At 36.2% G+C, this 18,968-nt stretch overlaps 1 protein-coding gene across 6 annotated transcripts in view; it reads right to left on the bottom strand.

The window, feature by feature from the left end:
• Nucleotides 1-18,968, bottom strand: part of ADGRV1 (adhesion G protein-coupled receptor V1) — a 598,696-nt gene that overhangs the window by 422,287 nt on the left and 157,441 nt on the right. For all 6 annotated transcript variants that reach the window (XM_055297968.2, XM_063612214.1, XM_063612213.1 and 3 more), the window contains 7 exons: nucleotides 17,214-17,389; nucleotides 16,379-16,503; nucleotides 12,466-12,623; nucleotides 12,222-12,368; nucleotides 11,802-11,909; nucleotides 8,530-8,794; nucleotides 7,694-7,816 (listed from right to left, as the gene is read on the bottom strand). In XM_055297968.2, coding sequence (XP_055153943.1) covers nucleotides 7,694-7,816; nucleotides 8,530-8,794; nucleotides 11,802-11,909; nucleotides 12,222-12,368; nucleotides 12,466-12,623; nucleotides 16,379-16,503; nucleotides 17,214-17,389 — 1,102 coding nt within the window. The remainder of the gene's footprint in view (nucleotides 1-7,693; nucleotides 7,817-8,529; nucleotides 8,795-11,801; nucleotides 11,910-12,221; nucleotides 12,369-12,465; nucleotides 12,624-16,378; nucleotides 16,504-17,213; nucleotides 17,390-18,968) is intronic.

Raw genomic sequence — 18,968 nt, 5'->3', positions numbered from 1 at the left:
AAAAAGATATCCCACATTCATGAATTGAAGGAATGAATATTGTTAAAATGTTCCATGCTACCCAAAGTGATCTACAGATTCAATGCAGTCCTTATCAAAATTCCGGTATTTTTCTATTTTTACAGAAATAAAAAAAATTTAAATTCATATGAAACCAGAAAACACTCTGAATAGCCAAAACAATCTCAAGCAAAAAGAACAAGGCTGGATGCATCACACTACTTGACTTCAAAATATAAAGCAATTATGATCAAAACATCTTGGTACTGGCATAAAAACAGAGTGACTGATCAAATGGGATAGGATAAAAAGCCCAGATATTAACTCACACATTTACAACCAATTGATTTTTGACAAAGGTGTCAAGAACACACAATGAAGAGAGTCTATCCAATAAATGGTGTTGAGAAAACTGGATATCCACATGTGGAAGAATGAAATTAGACCCATATTTCCCACCAAATACATAAATCAACTCAAAATAAATTAAAGACCTTAAGTTATAAACTACTCAATGAAAACAGGGGGAATATCTCCATGACATTAATCTGGGCAAGGATTTTTTTATTGATTCCAGAAGTTCAGGTGACAAAAGCAAAAACTGACAAGTGGGATTGCATCAAACTAAAAAGCTTCTGCACAGCAAAGGAAACAATTCACAAAATGAAGGGACAACCCAAAGAATGGGAAAAAACATTTTAAAACCATACAGCTATCTGATAAATGGTTAATATCCAAACTATATAAGAAACTCAAATAACTCAATAGCAAGGAAACAACCCAATTAAAAAATAGGCTAGGCCGGGCCCAGGGGCTCACGTCTGTAATCCCAGCACTTTGGGAGGCTGAGGCAGGTGGATCATGAGGTCAGGAGTTTGAGACCAGCCTGGCCAAGATGATGAAATTAGCTGGGCATGGTGGCAGATGCCTGTAATCCCAGCTACTCGGGAGGCTGAGACAAAAGAATCACTTGAACCCGGGAGGCAGAGGTTGCAGTGAGCCAAGATTGCACCACTGCACTCTAGCCTGGGCGACAGAGCAAGACTCTGTCTCAAAAAAAAAAAAAAAAAAAAAAATAGGCTAAGGACCTGAAAAGACACTTCTTAAAAGCTATCTTATATATGGCTAACAGGTTCATGAAAAAAATGTTGATCACTAATCATTAGGAAAGTAAAAATTAAAACCAAAATAAGCTATCACCTCACACCTATTAAAATACATCTTATAAAAAAATAAGTGTTGAAGAAGAGGAGAAAAGGAAATCCTTGCAGACGCACTGTTGGTAGAAATGTAAACTAGTAAGATGCCGTGGAAAATGGTATGGAGGCTCCCCCAACAATGAACAGAATGATCCAGCAATACCCACTTCTGTCTAGGAATATGTCAAAAGAAATTGAAATCAGTATGTCAAAGGGATATCTGCACTCCCATGTTCATTACAGCACTATTCACGATACCCAAAATGCGAACTCAACCTATATATCTGTCAACAGATGAATGGATAAAGAAAATGTGGTATATATATGTGATGGAATACTATTCCACTTCAAAAAAAGAATAAAATTCTGTCATTTGGGACAACACGGATGGATCTGGAAGACATTATGCCAAGTAAATAAGCTAGGCACAGAAAGACAAATACTGCATGATCTCACTAGTTGTGGAATCTTTTAAAAGTTGAATTCATAGCAAGGAGTACAACAATAGTCACCAGGGCGGGGAAAAGCAAGAGAATGGGAAGTTGGCGGTCAAAAGGTACAAAATTTTGGCTAGACAGAAGGAATTTTTCAGATCTGCACACCAGGGTGACTATAATCAGTAATAATGTATAGTATATTTCAAAATAACTAAGAGTACATTTCAACTGTATCATCACAAAAATGTTAAGTAAGTGATGGATATGTTAATAGCTTGATTTAATATTCCACGTTGTATACATTTATCAAAACATCATACTACACTCAATATGTGTAATATAATTACAACTTGTAAATTAAAAATAGTACTAATTTAAAAGTTAGACATAAATAACCTGTGATTCCTGATCAGTAGTTGAGGTGACTTAAGGTAACACTGCCTAAATGTTAAATGCCTGATAAAGAAAGCAGTAGTCGGGCACCTAAGGGAAAAATTCCAAATACTGACTCCTGTATTTGTGCTAAATCTTCTAGTCTTCCCAATCAATATAATTTACTTTGTACATTTTAACATTTGTGAGTTCAACTATCCCCACGCATGGATGTCTCCAAAAGCCAAACCTTTAACTCCAATTTCTTCCTGATTCTAGTTCCACATCTCTACTAACCACCTACACATGCTTCTACATTATCTCAAACTAAAGACACCTATAAACAAGTTCATCACATTTCCCACTACGGACATTTTCTGTGCCTTTTCCTAATTTAAAACCATTCTCCTCCCAATTGCCAAGGTATAATAACTTTTGCTCCTCACATGTGAACAGACATCAAGTGCTGTTGAGTCTTCATTTCTAACTTCTCTTTCCCACAAGGATTTTCATTTTTAATTTCTCTTTCTCACAAGAATCTTTACTCCTAATTTCTCACCCCAGCTAAAGGTCCTCTTCAACTCTTGCCCAGGCAGTTGCAAGTTACTTCATCCAGCATATTCTATACACCAAAGCTATGAGGAGTTGTAAAACATGCCTTTGATCATCATTTGCCATGGAAAAGCCTTCAAGGATTTCTCTATCTCACTCCTGCTGAGTGTGATCCAGGGATCTAAGAGACATTGAAACCCTTTTAGAGGGTTTCAGAGGTCAAAACTATTTGCATAATAATATGAAAATAATGTTGTTTTCATAATAATGCTGTTTTTCTACTTCACTCTCATTCTTTCATGAGTGTATAGAACTTAGCAGAGGCTAAATGACTGATAATATTGCAGTAGACAGAATTCAGATGCAGACATGAGAACCCAGACTCAGACAAGTACTGCCTGATCTCACTTATATGTGGAATCTGAAAAAGTCAAACTCAGAAAAGCAAATTGTAGTTCTCCTTGAAGAGGTCCTTCACATCCCTTGCAAGGAGAACTACAAACCACTGCTCAATGAAATAAAAGAGGATACAAACAAATGGAATAACATTCCATGCTCATGGGTTGGAAGAATCAATATCGTGAAAATGGCCATACTGCCCAAGGTAATTTATAGATTCAATGCCATCCCCATCAAGCTACCAATGACTTTCTTCACAGAATTGGAAAAAACTACTTTAAAGTTCATATGGAACCAAAAAAGAGCCCGCATCGCCAAGTCAATCCTAAGCCAAAAGAACAAAGCTGGAGGCATCACGCTACCTGACTTTAAACTATACTACAAGGCTACAGTAACCAAAACAGCATGGTACTGGTACCACAACAGAGACATAGATCAATGGAACAGAACAGAGCCCTCAGAAATGATGCCGCATAGCTACAACTATCTGATCTTTGACAAACCTGACAAAAACAAGAAATGGGGAAAGGATTCCCTATTTAATAAATGGTGCTGGGAAAACTGGCTAGCCATATGTAGAAAGCTGAAACTGGATCCCTTCCTTACACTTATACAAAAATTAATTCAAGATGGATTAAAGACTTATATGTTAGACCTAAAACCATTAAAATCCTGCAAGAAAACCTAGGCAATACCATTCAGGTCATAGGCGTGGGCAAGGACTTCATGTCTAAAACACCAAAAGCAATGGCAACAAAAGCCAAAATCGACAAATGGGATCTCATTAAACTAAAGAGCTTCTGCACAGCAAAAGAAACTATCATCAGAGTGAACAGGCAACCTACACAATGGGAGAAAATTTTTGCAACCTACTCATCTGACAAAGGGCTAATATCCAGAATCTACAATGAACTCAAACAAATTTACAAGAAAAAAACAAACAACCCCATCAAAAAGTGGGCAGAGGACATGAACAGACACTTCTCAAAAGAAGACATTTATGCAGCCAAAAAACACATGAAGAAATGCTCCTCATCACTGGCCATCAGAGAAATGCAAATCAAAACCACAGTGAGATACCATCTCACACCAGTTAGAATGGCCATCATTAAAAAATCAGGAAACAACAGGTGCTGGAGAGGATGTGGAGAAATAGGAACACTTTTACACTGTTGGTGGGACTGTAAACTAGTTCAACCATTGTGGAAGTCAGTGTGGCGATTCCTCAGGGATCTCGAACTAGAAATACCATTTGACCCAGCCATCCCATTACTGGGTATATACCCAAAGGACTATAAATCATGCTGCTATAAAGACACATGCACACGTATGTTTATTGCGGCACTATTCACAATAGCAAAGAGTTGGAACCAACCCAAATGTCCAACAACGATAGACTGGATTAAGAAAATGTGGCACATATACACCATGGAATACTATGCAGCCATAAAAAATGATGAGTTCGTGTCCTTTGTAGGGACATGGATGAAACTGGAAAACATCATTCTCAGTAAACTATCGCAAGGACAAAAAACCAAACACCGCATGTTCTCACTCATAGGTGGGAATTGAACAATGAGAACTCATGGACACAGGAAGGGGAACATCACACTCCGGGGACTGTTGTGGGGTGGGGGCAGGGGGGAGGGACAGCATTAGGAGATACACCTAATGCTAAATGACGAGTTAATGGGTGCAGGAAATCAACCTGGCACATGGATACATATGTAACAAAACTGCACATTGTGCACATGTACCCTAAAACCCTAAAGTATAATAAAAAAAAAAAAAAAAAAAGAACTCTTTAAAAAAAAAAAAAAAAAAAAAAAAGAAAAGCAAATTGTAGAATTGTGCTTGCCAGGGGCCAGGGTGTGAGAGAAATGGGGGATTTTGATTAAAGAGTACCAACTTTCAGTTATAAGATGGGTAATTTCTGTGGACCTAATCCACAGCATAATAACTCTAGTTAACAATAATGTATTGTATACTTGAAATTGCTAAGAGACTAGATTTTAAGTGTTTTCATCAAAAAGAGGTAAATATGTGAGGTAATGGATGGGTTAATTAGCTCAACTGAGGAAATACATATCATTATATGTATATCAAAATATCACATTGTATATCTTAAATATATACAATGTTTATTTGTCAATCAAGCCTTAATAAAGATGGAAAAAAAGTTAATTAATTAAGAGAATCAGTTGGGCACAGTGTCTCATGACTGTAATCCCAGCACTTTGAGGCGGGAGGATCTCTTGAAGCCTGGAGCTCAAGACCAGCCTGGGAAACACAAAGAAACTCCACTTTTACAAAAAAAAAATTTTTAATTATGTGGGCATGATGGAGCATGCCTGTAGTCCAAGCTATTCAGGAGGCTGAGGCAGGAGTATGGCTTGAACTCATGTGTTCAAGGCTGCAGTAAGCTATGATTGCATCACTACATTATAGCCTGACAAATGAGCAAAATGCTGTCTCTTTAAAAAATCAATTAAATACATAAATAAAAAGTAGAATCTATATACCATGTATTAAACCAGACATTAAAGAGATATTCAAAAATTAAAATAAAACCAATGCCACTCTTCTCATAAAAGTGTTCGTTTTAGAAAGTGTTTTTTAAAAATAACGTTATATTTACACATAATGAGTATATTGCTGTCATTTTAAAATAAATGACTTTAAAATTTCTCAGTTTTAATCTCTTACACAATAAATATGAATAGATTCTAAGACCAAAATGTGTGAAAACTGCTGGATGATTTCAGGCACAGGCACACCATGTGCCTGCCATTCCAGGCCGTCTTCTCTAGATTCCAGGGTTGTATCTCCAATCTCAGCACCACAACGTTCTGGTCAAATCCTCTGTCCCTGGCACTTTCATCTACCAACGGTGCCCTCAATGCTATAAACACTTCTGCCTTTTTCCTTTGCTCATACCTTTCCCTCTGCCCAAAGTGTGTCCTGCTAATCCACGCAGACATAGCTCAAGCTCTCTCTTGTCTCTCTTAATTACTCCAATTCTACCCCTCACAGAGCAAATGGTATTGGTCATTGAAATGGTTTGGCTCTGTGTTCCAACCCAAATCTCATGTCAAATTATAATTTTCAGTGTTGGGGGAGGGACCTGGTGGGAGGTGACTGGATCACAGAGGCGGATTTCCCGCTTGCTGTTCTTGTAATAGTAGGGGAGTTCTCCCAAGATCTAGTTGTTTAAAAGTGTGAAGCACTTCCCCCTTCACTCTCTCTTTTTCCCTCCACCATGTAAAGAAGGTGCTTGCTTACCCTTCACCCTTGATTGTAAGCTTCCTGAGGCCTCACAAAGCATGCTTTCTATACAGCCTGTGGAACTGTGAGTCAATTAAATCTTTTTTCTTCATAAAATACCCAGTTTCAGATAGTTTTCTAAAGCAGTGTGAGAATGGACTAATACAGTCCTATACCTTGAATTAGTATCTTAATATTTTTTCTTGCTTCTCCAACCATACATTAAGGCTTTTAAGTAGAGGAATTCTTCATAGCATTGTAGCATTGACTTACATATAATATCAAATTAATAACTGTGTGCCATTTAATTCATACAGAATTGCCATATCTCAATTTAAAAGCAGGACTGTGATTCATCCAGAGTCACCTGTGGAGCCACTCAGGCTTGGCTCACAAATTCTCTAGACACCTCGACAGGAGACATGATGACCCACTGTCTGTGTCTCCTCCCTACGCTATGAACACCCACCACATGAGCCAGCTTGATAAGCTCACCATGCCAGCTGGCCTCAGCTTCATCTCCTTATCATCACTGGCCCACCCAAGGGATTCCTTGCCAACCCTAAAATAATCCTACAACCTGCAGACAGCAATAATACCTTGGGTTCTCTCCAATCGACTTTGTTTCTGAAACCACAGTGATTAAAAATATTGCTTATGTTTCTGACGTGTAGATTAAAGTACAGAAGACCAAGAAAGGATTTCAGACTGTGGAGGAGGCTGGGAGAATTAATGAAGATGGAAGAATTCTCATAGTCATTCTCCAACTTAAAAAAAATTCTTAAATGCAAATACTTGCTATTGCCATATACATACTTTCATATTTTAAAAATATATATTTAATGTCACTCTTCATGTTTCTCTAGACAAAAGAAATATATTATTTTTATTCTTCACTAATGTTTTCCTCTATATTTTAGTTATTCTGATTATTCTCAAGCCAATGTCCATTCTGAAAGTATTAATCTGCAAAAGGAAAACTGCAATTCAAAAGAATTTCAAAAAATTCTAGGATTTCTGGAAGGAGTATTGTAAAGATCTTGATGTTACATTCCTATTAAAATATCCAGAGTCGGCTGGGGGTGGTGGCTCATGCCTATAATCCCAGCACTTTGGGAGGCCGAGGTGGGCGGATCACAAGTCAGGAGATCAAAACCATCCTGGCTAACACGGTGAAACCCCGTCTCTACTAAAAATACAAAAAACTTAGCCAGACGTGGTGGCGGACGCCTGTAGTCCCAGCTACTTGGGAGGCTGAGGCAGGAAAATGGCAGAACCTGGGAGGCGGAGCTTGCAGTGAGCGGAGATTGCCCCACTGCACTCCAGCCTGGGCGACAGAGCGAGTCCCTGTCTCCAAAAAAAAATACCCAGTGTCTGGCAATGTGACACTAAATCTAAATCAATGAGATTAAAATCATTCTGGCTTTCCATACTACCTTTAGAATTGGTGAGCAGTTGAAAAGTCCTTACCTATTCCTGAGGCTGGTGTGAAGGAGTGGATTCTGTTAACAGCAGCAAAATCTAGGGACTGAAAATACCTGAAGGAAGACTGTCCCATCTCCCAGATGAAAATATCAATTGAATTCTGATCTCCTACAATAATGAAATAAAAGTCAAATCTTAATGCAAAAGTTACAGAAAAAATGACAAAATTACATAATAAAACTACAATAAAAATATCAAGAAACAAATTTCCTCAGAATCCATTTAGTCTAATAAAAATACAAGTTAATAGGAAGTACTTCAAAAGTCTTTTTGCATTTACTGCATGACGTGAATACATTATTAGTCATTAACCATGATATAATGTTAAAGAAAGAACAAGGACAATTTTTTTTTTATATTTTTTTTTTAGGAATGTTGCAATTTTACCCATGAAAGTTCTACTCAGCAGCAAAAAGCAAATTTTCCTTCCAAGAATATTCTGAAAGAGTCTTATAAAAAGTTCTGAACATTATTTATTAATACTATAAATTATTCATGGCACATCAAGTAAATACATATAAAAAGTTACTTGTTTGTATCCTGGGTATAAAATATTCATGTATCTTTCAACTTTACCTACCTACTTCCAATTTTGTTTTCATATAACTTTCAGGTAGTAGTCAGAACACAAGATTAGGGGTATAATGCTTAAATATTTCTCAAAAATCCATTTACAGCTGACAATTAATACTTATCTATCAAGAAATATTCTATGGATTAGTAAAAAATTATTGCAAAAGCATTTTCATATAAAATATACCATATGAATGCTAGATGATTTGAATAACTATATATATACTACAAATACTTTATCTTCTCACCTAGAAAGACATTTTTGGCAAACATTAAGTAAATATCATTGGCTGAAGACAAAGCCTCAACTTCTGTTGTCCCACTGACAGGCACCTCTTGAAAGTTAATAAACCCACTGCCAGACCATCTGAATAAAAGGGAGTTTAGCCTGGCATTAGCCTGGGAAATGGCTAAGAACACAGAGCCTCCCTTGTTGAACAAGGCCACCGTCAGCACACCTCGGACAGGGAGTTTTTGATGCAACACGAAGTTTCCTCCATTCCACCTGAAGACCTGAAGGAAATGTTGAAATACAAAACCCTTTATGACTAGGAATTTAGCACTTGCGAGAATGTAATCAATACCATATGTTTACTCTCTTGGATCCTTTTATCTGGTTAAAAAGATACTTTTGTAAATAAGAAAATACTAAAACTGATGCTCCCTCGCTGCTCTCTCCCTTATCTAATCTGTGAGTGTGCACATATATGTCTATGCACATAAGTACACATACACACACACACAGAGTGAATGAAAGCGAAGTTATTTGAAAAGAAATCAGTATCAAATGTACATCTGGGTAAGGGTTGGTGACAGCAAGGAAAGGGAAAGCTAAAACCAGGAAATAAACTACATATGAAAATTTAGAACTGAATAAGAAACATTCTAATGCTGCAATATTATTATCAATTGCTCAAGCAATAGAATACAGAGAAACACCTAAATCCTTTTTGTCCCCATGGTGGCAGTCAATGCACACAAGGTTTCAGGGTAAGTGTTCATAAATGTAAAATTAAAATTCAGACCCCACCTGAAGGCAAGCTGGTCAGTGTCACAGAAAATTATACTTATTCAGTCAACAATTAGGAACTTTTGAGCCACAGACATTATGCTAGGAACTATGGATACAGTGGCCTTTCCCTTTATGGATCTTATTAACTATTAGGAAAAGGTAAACAAGAAACATATCAATAATTAAGTCAATGTATGAGTATAAAATGAGTCAAGTACTGAAGATGACAATTAGGATGGTCTGATAGAGAATTACGAAGGTATTTGGGAAATCAAGTTAGAAGGAACAGCATGACAAAGTTCTTAAGACAGAAAAAGTTTGTCATTATCTGAATAAAGACTGGACGGAATCTGATAGTGCTGGGAGAATGATGAGAGTTAAGGCTGGAGAGGTAAGATCATCATGGAGTAACTTCCATTAGGGTGACCATATAATTTATCACCTAAACAGGGATCCTTCAAAGAGTGAAAGGGGCAATATTAATAACAATACCAGAACAACAGGCATAATCCAGTACTTTCCAAGGCAAATGAGGAAATATAGTTATCCTATGTTAAGCCCATATTAAATAATTTCAAATTTATTCTAAGTATAATTGTAAATCATTAAGTGGTTTTAAAATCAGAAATAACATTAGTCAATTAATATTTTCAAGAAATGCCTCCAGTTACTCAATGGAGAATGGATCTGAGGAGGTCAAGGAAGTTCAGAGAACAGCTAGGAGGACACTATAATGGTGTGGAAGAGAAATAATGGGGACTTGGAGTAGGGAGGAGTAGAGATGAAATGTCTTCACTTACTGACACATGTAATCAAAAATACTTAATGATAAACTCGATGTGAAAGAATAAAAAGGAGTAAGTTCAAGACCAGCTTGAGAAACATGGTGAAACCCAATCTCTACAAAATACAAAAAATCAGCCAGGTGTGGTGACACACGCCTGTTGACCCAGCCACCCGGGAGGCTAAGGTAGGAGGATCACCAGAGCCCAGGAGGTCAAGGCTATAGTGACCTGTGATAACGGCACTGCACTCGAGCCTGGGCCACAGAGCCAGACCCCATCTCCCGCCTAAAAAAAGGAGTAATCAAGGAAGAAATATCCCAGGATTCTGTCCTAAGCAACTGAGTTCGTGGGGCTGCTATTTCCTGAGATGAAAGCTAGCACTGAAGTAACAAGTTTCATAGTGAAAACCAAAGGTTCAGTTTGGGATATGTTAAATATTATGTACCAAAAATATATTTAAGTGAACATGTCAATAGGCAGTTAGGTATGCAGGCCTGGAATACAGAGGAAAGGCTACAGATATAATCTAAAATACACTAGCCTATTGCTGATATTTAAAACCATAGGATTGATAAAAGTATCCAAGTGAATGAAGAAAAGGAAAAAGAAATTTGAACTGTAAGTGAATCTTTCTGGAAAACTCCAAGACATCTAAGTTTACGAAAGGGAAGAGGAACTGGCAGTGGGGACTGAGAAGGATCACATACACACACACACACACACAGAGAGAGAGAAAAAGGGAAAAGGAAAATTTGTGTAGTGTCTTAGAAAGCAAGATAAGATTTATATTTGAGGATGAGGTGACTGTCACATGCTGGTGGAATGCATAATGATTACGCAGAAAAACACCCACTGGATCTGGCAATGCAGTTGTCATCAGTGAGCACGGGGAAGTAAAGACAAAACAAGTAGATAATTCTGTCAGGATGTCTTAATATAGAGGGGGGAAAGGAAATGAAACGAAAACTAGAAGGGAATGAGATCAGGGGAGGAATTTCTTTTTAAGCTGGGTGAAGCTAGAACATTTATTCTGATTGTAGTAACCAAACAGGGAGAAATAGACGCCAGAGATGGAGGGAATAGCTAAACGTTATGAGGACAAGATGGGCACCTATGTGAGAGGCCTGGCTTTTTAGAAGGGACACTTTCTCTGTTGTAGCAGGAATAAGGAATAAGATTGGATTTCAAGTGGGTTTTTGAATTTGGTGTTGGGAAAATGAATAATATCCCTTTTGGTAGCTTTCATTTCAACAAGAGAATTAGCTGAAAATGGAAATGTGAAGCATGTATGGAAGTTTATGGAGTGACAAAAGTTATCAAATAAGCATTACTAGAATTACAAGATCTAGTTTACTAAAGAAATGTGGGGTTTCTGAGGTGATACTGAATGCCCGTGTGGCAATGCTAATCATGAATTTTCAGTGATACTCTCTGTCTGGCTGTGTGATTATTCTCCACAATGTTTTGTGATTCAATTAAATTCTAATTAAATGTTCATATTTATTATTACGTTATCCTTGGCTCTTGAAGATAATATAATATTTTATGACTCTGGTGTTTAAAAATTAACTTTTAACTAACCAGTCTTTACATTCTACTTTACCACAATCAAACTATGGTTTTCTTTTATACTAAACCAGCAGACCACACCTTTGGTAAATTTCAATTATAATGTTAAAAAGAAAAGCAAAAAAAAACCCACTTCATTTTAAAAGAATCAAACCTGAGTTAATTCGGAATCATCTCTCTGACTTGCAATGATTAAATAATCTTGGCTGTCTGAAGTGAAATATCTTACTTGAGAACTTTCCAGAATAATGATAGTTTGTACCTGCAAGGACAGAGTGGGAATGAAAACTTGAAGAAGACTTGAACTAAGAAAGCCAGTGAACACACTAATAGCATGAGTTACTATCTGAAGTGCAAGACTTAAAAAATTTTAATACCAAGCTACGCATAACTGTCATTTTAAAAAGACAAAAATAACCCCGGACTAAGATACTTTGCCAAAATGTATATCAACTCACAAAAAGTCCTTTTTCACATTAACATAAAACGTACATTATCTTCCAATTTGAACAATCTTACAAATCTTAATTTCTTTTAAAGAAAGTAGTCTATTTAAAAGTGAAAATTTTTTTACCAGGAATAATTTAAATCCAGATGTGAATGTAAACACACTGTTAAGAGAAGGCTTTTCTTCATTTCTTTCTTCATGAGTAATCACAAAGTAGGGAGAAAAACCAATATTAAAGGCCTCACAAGTTTTAGGATTTTCTATATTTAAATCCTAGAAAATGAGGAATAAGAATACAGTAATTCATGATACATCTAAAATTTATCTGTACATTTTATTTTTGTACTATAAAAAAAATACTGATGTTTACCTCAACTGGAATAAAAATCCCCTGCCATCGGTAAACAGTAACAGATGATTTTCTTAACATTATACCATATATTAAATTTTCCAAAGTAAAGAAACACCAGCCAGAAGCTGATTCATCCAAAAAACTTTGAAATATGGAAAACACAACATCCATTCCCCCTGAAAAACACAAATCATGGTTTACTAGTTTATTATTCCTTCAAAAACTTATCTGTTCTAATTTATTGTTTAAATAATGAGACAAGTGCGTTTGTGACTACAAATGAAAATCCTTTCATGACGTGTGTGTGTATGAGTGTGAAAAGCCACAAGTGAGAAAACTTTAAAATAACTACAAATAATGAATTCGTACTGCAAATAATAATTTTTTAAAAATTATTATTTAAAAAACAAGAAAATTTGTTAATGCTCTGCTTTATACCTACACATACTTTTCCAAGGTGTATTTAGAAACAAATACTAAATGTGGCTGGCCATGGTGGCTCACGCCTGTAATCCCAGAATTTTGGGAGGCCAAGGTAGGTGGATCACTTGAGGTCAGGAGTTTGAGACCAGCCTGGCCAACATGGTAAAACCATTCTCTACTAAAAATACAAAGATCAGTTGGGTGTGGTGGCACGCCCCTGTAATACCAGCTACTCGGATGGCTGAGGCACGAGAATTGCTTGAACCCGGAAGGCGGAGGTTGTAGTGAGCCGAGATAGTGCCACTGTACTCCAGCTTGGGTGACATGGCCAGACCCTGGCTCAAAAACTAACTAAATAAATACTAAATGTATATTTTAAAGGGAAATATACAGAACATGATTTTTATCAACTTCTGTAAAGCTGATGAAAATATAACGGAGAAATTTTACAATAATAAATACCCTTTATAGAAACACGATAAGCATTTGGTTTAAAAAATGTACGCTATTAATTTGAAATTATGCCCATCTTATTTTTCACTTTACATTTTATATATTTTAAGAATGCCAAGCAGACTCACATATTTCAAATGGCTGTCAAGGTTTTATCAAACTGCTACGACTGGTACATGTTTTAAAATTCTGTACTACAAAAAAAAAAAAAAAAAAGGACAAAAATAAAAATCCCCTAACTAATGAAGAGTAAAAATTAAAAAAAAAAAATGCATAATCTCTTAACATGGCTGCTTCCCTCCAAAACATTAAGTTCTTTTTAAATTTTGGTTAATGGTGTGAACATGATGCAGTAAGAACAACTATCAAGGTTGAAACCCGGGCTCCCTATAAATGATTGATCTTTTTAGATTACCAATTCAAGAGAATTTGTCAATGCCTTACATGTAATATCCAATAGCAATTTCCTTTCCTAAAAATCTAGCATTTTAAATTTTTATGTTGCTCCCTTTTAAAGATATACTGCAGATTTTTCATTTAGAGTCCCAAATGGTCCTGACATATGGACAAATCCTTCTCTACAATAATTCAAGATGACCACAAATGAAGAATAAGCAATGACTGCTAACGATTAAGAATCTCCAACATGTGCTCTCATGAGTACTTCCAAAACACACATGCAAAGTCCAAGCAGTAATCGAGAAATCTAAATTAGAAACTAGAATCTTTCTTTTTTGGATCCCATCTCAACTTGTCTTCTAGACAACCATACCACTATTAATTATCTCCTTTTTCTTCTAAATATTTAACATTTCGCTACCTTTTCCATCCAACCTACACATGCTTGGGTCTCTCCAAACTAAACATGCAAAAAACCTTCTGAATCCTACACCACACCACTACTACCTTCTCCAGGTCCTATCTTCCCTGCCAAACTTCTTGAAATGCTTGCATATATTTGAGGTCTCTCTTCTTTCACCTCTATTCAAAATGGTATTCAGTCCCCATCTTTGTATACAAACAGCCCCTTCTATGGTCATTAATGCCTTCTATGTTGCCAACTATAATAGTTATTTTTCAGGTTCTCATTTTACTGGACTTCTCACCAGGGGTTGACACCGTTCACTTTTTCCTCCATTTTAAAGCACTCTTCTGCTGGTATCTGCCATCCTGTTTTCTCCTGAGTTTCTTACAAGATCCTCTAAGTCTCCTTTGCTAGGTCATCATCCCATATCCTCAGCCATTCAACTTGAACCTTCTTATAGTTCAGTCTATAGTGTCCTCTTCCCTTCTCCATCTTCAGCCTTTCTTTCCAGATTATTACATCAATTTCCATGACTTCAAATACAACATATATATATATATATATATATAGCTAAAGTTCCCATGTTTATCTCTCCAGCAGAGATTTTTTTTTTTTTTTTTTTTTTTTTTTTTTTTTTTTGAGACGGAGTTTTTGCACTTGTTGCCCAGGCTGGAGTGCAATGGCGTGATCTCGGCTCACAGCATCCTCCATCTCCCAGGTTCAAGTGATTCTCCTGCCTCAGCCTTCCCAGCTGGGATTACAGGTGTGCGCCACCAAGCCTGGCTAATTTTTTTTGTATTTTTAGTAGAGATGGGGTTTCTCCGTTTGGGTCAGGCTGGTCTCGAACTCCCGACCCCAGATGATCTGCCCATCTCGGCCTCCCAAAGTACTGGGATTACAGGCATGAGCCACCATGCCTGGCCCAGCAGAGACCTTCTTTTGAGTCTAGAGAAATTTATTCTCAAAAGTAACTCAAATTCAAAATGTGTTAAACCACATTTATTTTACTCCCCTTACTAAAATACATCTATCCTTTTTTTGGAATTCCATCTTAGTGAATAGTATGAACCCCTTCTCCCATCCAACTGCACAAGCTAGAAGCCTGAGTCATCTTTGGTACATCCCTCTCCCTCACCCTCATATTCAACACCTAGTCTAAGCTACCATCATCTTGCCTCCCTGTATCTTCACTTCTTTTCTGTGTCTATGTCAGCCCATTATTTACATGGCACTGTGAATAATATCTTCAAAATCCAAATATGATTATACCATACCACATTACATATGGTAACTCTCCTCCATTCCTAAACCACTTGAAGGCTTTCCATTAACACTACTGTAAAGACTGGCAACTATAAAATATTCCTTAAGTTCTTGAATGATATGGTCTTGTCCAGCTATCCAAGCTCAATATTCCTCCTCATTTCTGTACCTACTATCCACTCAAGTTCTTCGCTTATGTGTGCTTTTTACGCCTCGGTTTTCTGCTTTCAGAGCTTCTCACTCTCACCTCCATGTTCTTCCAACCCAGTCCTTTGCATAATCAATCTCTACTCATCATTCAGTTTTAGTTCAAAGATCAATAACCCTTGAAAGCATTCCCCTATATTCTTTCAACACTTAGAACTTCTCCTTTGAAGCACTTATTAAAGTTTAAAGTATACATTGATTTTTACTTACTTGATTCATTTCTGTCACCCCCACCCCCTAAATTCTAAGATCCACGAGTTCAGTGCCATGCCTGGCATAGGCACTAAATACTTTTATTTTTTTATATTTTATTTTATTTTATTTTTTTATTTTATTTTATTTTTTAGAGCGAGTCTTGCTCTGTTGCCCAGGCTGGAGTGCAGTGGCACGATCTCAGCTTACTGCAAGCTCCGCCTCCCAGGTTCACGCCATTCTCCTGTCTTAGCCTCCCGAGTAGCTGGGACTACAGGCGCCCGCCAGTACGCTCGGCTAATTTTTTGTATTTTTAGTAAAGATGGGGTTTCACCGTGTTAGCCAGGATGGTCTCTATCTCCCGACCTTGTGATCCGCCCGCCTCGGCCTTCCAAAGTCCTGGGATTACAGGTGTGAGCCACCGTGCCCAGCCTCAACACATATTTATAGATGCAATTAAAGAATTAGATTATCTGTTTTCCATTTTCAAATGATCAGTAACATACAATTCAAAGGAAAAAATATAAATCTTATACATGCAATATTTCTTCATTACAGAATTTTGTTCTCATAAGAAATGAAACATACTCATGCCAAAGGCTGTTTCAGATACTGTCTCCCACTGCACACTCACAGCCAAATCAATGCCATTAGTTCGAGATACATTTAAATACACGGTCCTATTGGCTTCTTCGATGTCTATGGAGGTGGCTCTGAAAGAAATACATGGATTGTGGGAAGCAGAAAAAATATACATTCTACATATTTAAAATATATATCATATTGCTAGCATATACTTAATACACTTTTAAATTTACACAATCCAAGATGAGATGGTAAGAAAATACTGAAAATCAGTTACTTCAGTAACTTCACACTATATATTCTGAAAAAGAAATAAAATTGTCATTCTTATGTTTCTTCACACATGTATCAAAAACACTTTATAGGAAAAAATGAGTCAGGAAATTAATATATTAATGAAACTAGATATACTAAAATATTTTTGTGATATAAAAAATAAATATTTGTCAGCCTCTAGGAGAAATTTTAAAACCACAATCATGTTAATATATGTTTGAAGAGTCATTCACTTGGTTTGAGCAGTTAAGTCTGCTTTATATTATTTCTTGCTTTTTATTATTTTTAAAACACAAAATAGTACAGACCTTTACCTGCAAGTGTGAACTCTGAGAAAATAAGAATTCTAATAACACCATTCTAAAAACAGGGTGAGTTTAGGTTTTTGATACTCCCAGCTAGGAGAGTAACTGGTCTCTCTAGACCTATCTTTTCTAGAGTACATTTTAAAAATCCCTTTTAAAATAATCAGACATCAATTTCCCTCTGCATTTTCTTATGTCAAAAAATATTCCCTACTTATAGCTTCAGAAGTGATAATTTCCTTATGAATAAACTATACCTATTTTCAACTGCAGAGATACTGAATAGCCCCAAAGGGGCCTGGTTTTGCAAAACTGTTATCAGGGTTTGAACATGCGCCCCTAGTCTAGCACCTCCTGTTGGATTAAACAAGGTGCAAACAAAATACTCATCCATTTCTGGTTCCGTGTCTAATATGGCAGATATTTGTAGGGCCTGAAAACAAAATCAAAAGATAAGGTTACTAGAATACAGTATTTTTTGTAACACACATATAGCGAAATCTACTAAACATTTCTGACAACAAAATAGCATGTTTTGAAAAATATCATCTCACTTTGATTTAATACGATTCCTATAATGTGATGGTTACACCTGTTTCAGGTTACTACTTTTAGGATTTCCAACTTTGTGATATATTGCACTGAAGTGTCCAAAAAATATTTAGTGCATTTTAAAATAACATTGATTAAAAATTACATCTATGTCTTCATTTTTGTGAACTTTTTGCCCTGCTCTGGCTACATAACTTGATTAATCTCATTCTAATCTAGGGTTCACTGGTGAAAAAACAGTTGTAGTCATAGCAGACACAAATTAGAAACATCCCGAATGTTCATCAGTGGGAGAACAGACAAACCACTAGTGGTCTATTTTATAAAATGCTACTCAGTGATTAAAAAAAAAGTCCAACTACTGATGCATGCAACCACACAGACCTAAACATTATATTGAGTGAAAGAAGCCAGACACAAAAGAGTACACACTGTATGATTCTATTTATATGAAGCTCAAGAACCAGCAAAATCAGTCTTCAGTGATAGAAATCAGAAAGTAGTTTCCTCTGGAAAGGGGAAGAGACAGGGGGAATCTTCTGGCTGATGATAATGTTAAATACATTTATTTATTTATTTATTTATTTATGAGACAGAGTCTTGCGCTGTCACCCAGGCTGGAATGCAGTGGCACTCTGTTCACTGCAACCTCCACCACCCAAGTTCAAGTTATTCTCCTGCCTCAGCCTCCTGAGTACCATTACAGGTACACACCACTACACCCAGCTAGTTTTTGTATTTTTAGTAGAGATAGGGTTTCACTATGTTGGCCAGGCTGGTCTCGAACTCCTGACCTCAAGTGATCCGCCCGCCTACCCCCACTGAAGATTACAGGCGTGTGCCACTACGCCCGGCCTTAATGTTAAGTATTTTAATCTGAGTGGTACTTACATGTGTGTATGTATATATCTTTACAGTCACTAAGCCATATACTTAAGATTTGTGTATTTTACTATTTACACCTCAAAATAAAAACTTTTTCGAATAAAAGCAGTTATGTCGGTTAAAAAATTTATTTAATCCAATTTGCTCTAACATTTAATTTGCCTAATAAAAAGAAAAGTATATAGCCATACTGTGAAAAAGGAGTCTTTTATGAAAAAAGTCACAGTAAAAAAAAATAAAAAATAAATTTAAGAAAAATTTTAAAAGATGAAAAAACATGAATAAAGCAATAGAAAATTAATAAAATATTTCAAATTTGAATTTATATATATATATTTCAAGATTTAAATGTAAGTGATCTTGCACAAATCTTAAGGTTTTAAATTTCCAAAATGTGAAAAAAAACCATGAATATGAATATGCATTTGCAAATGTGCTGAAGTTACATAAAATGATCATTTAGGAAAATAATTATTAGATGGATGTTTTAGACAAAATAGCTTTAAATCTATTATTTTAGATTTATTATATTTTATATAGCTGGCTTGAAAAATGCCTAAAGCTAACATAATCAG

Source organism: Symphalangus syndactylus, chromosome 11 (genome assembly GCF_028878055.3).
Source record: "Symphalangus syndactylus isolate Jambi chromosome 11, NHGRI_mSymSyn1-v2.1_pri, whole genome shotgun sequence".
Lineage (NCBI taxonomy): Eukaryota > Metazoa > Chordata > Mammalia > Primates > Hylobatidae > Symphalangus > Symphalangus syndactylus.
The sequence above is the reverse complement of the archived record's forward strand: the minus strand, read 5'-3'. Positions and strand labels throughout refer to the sequence as shown.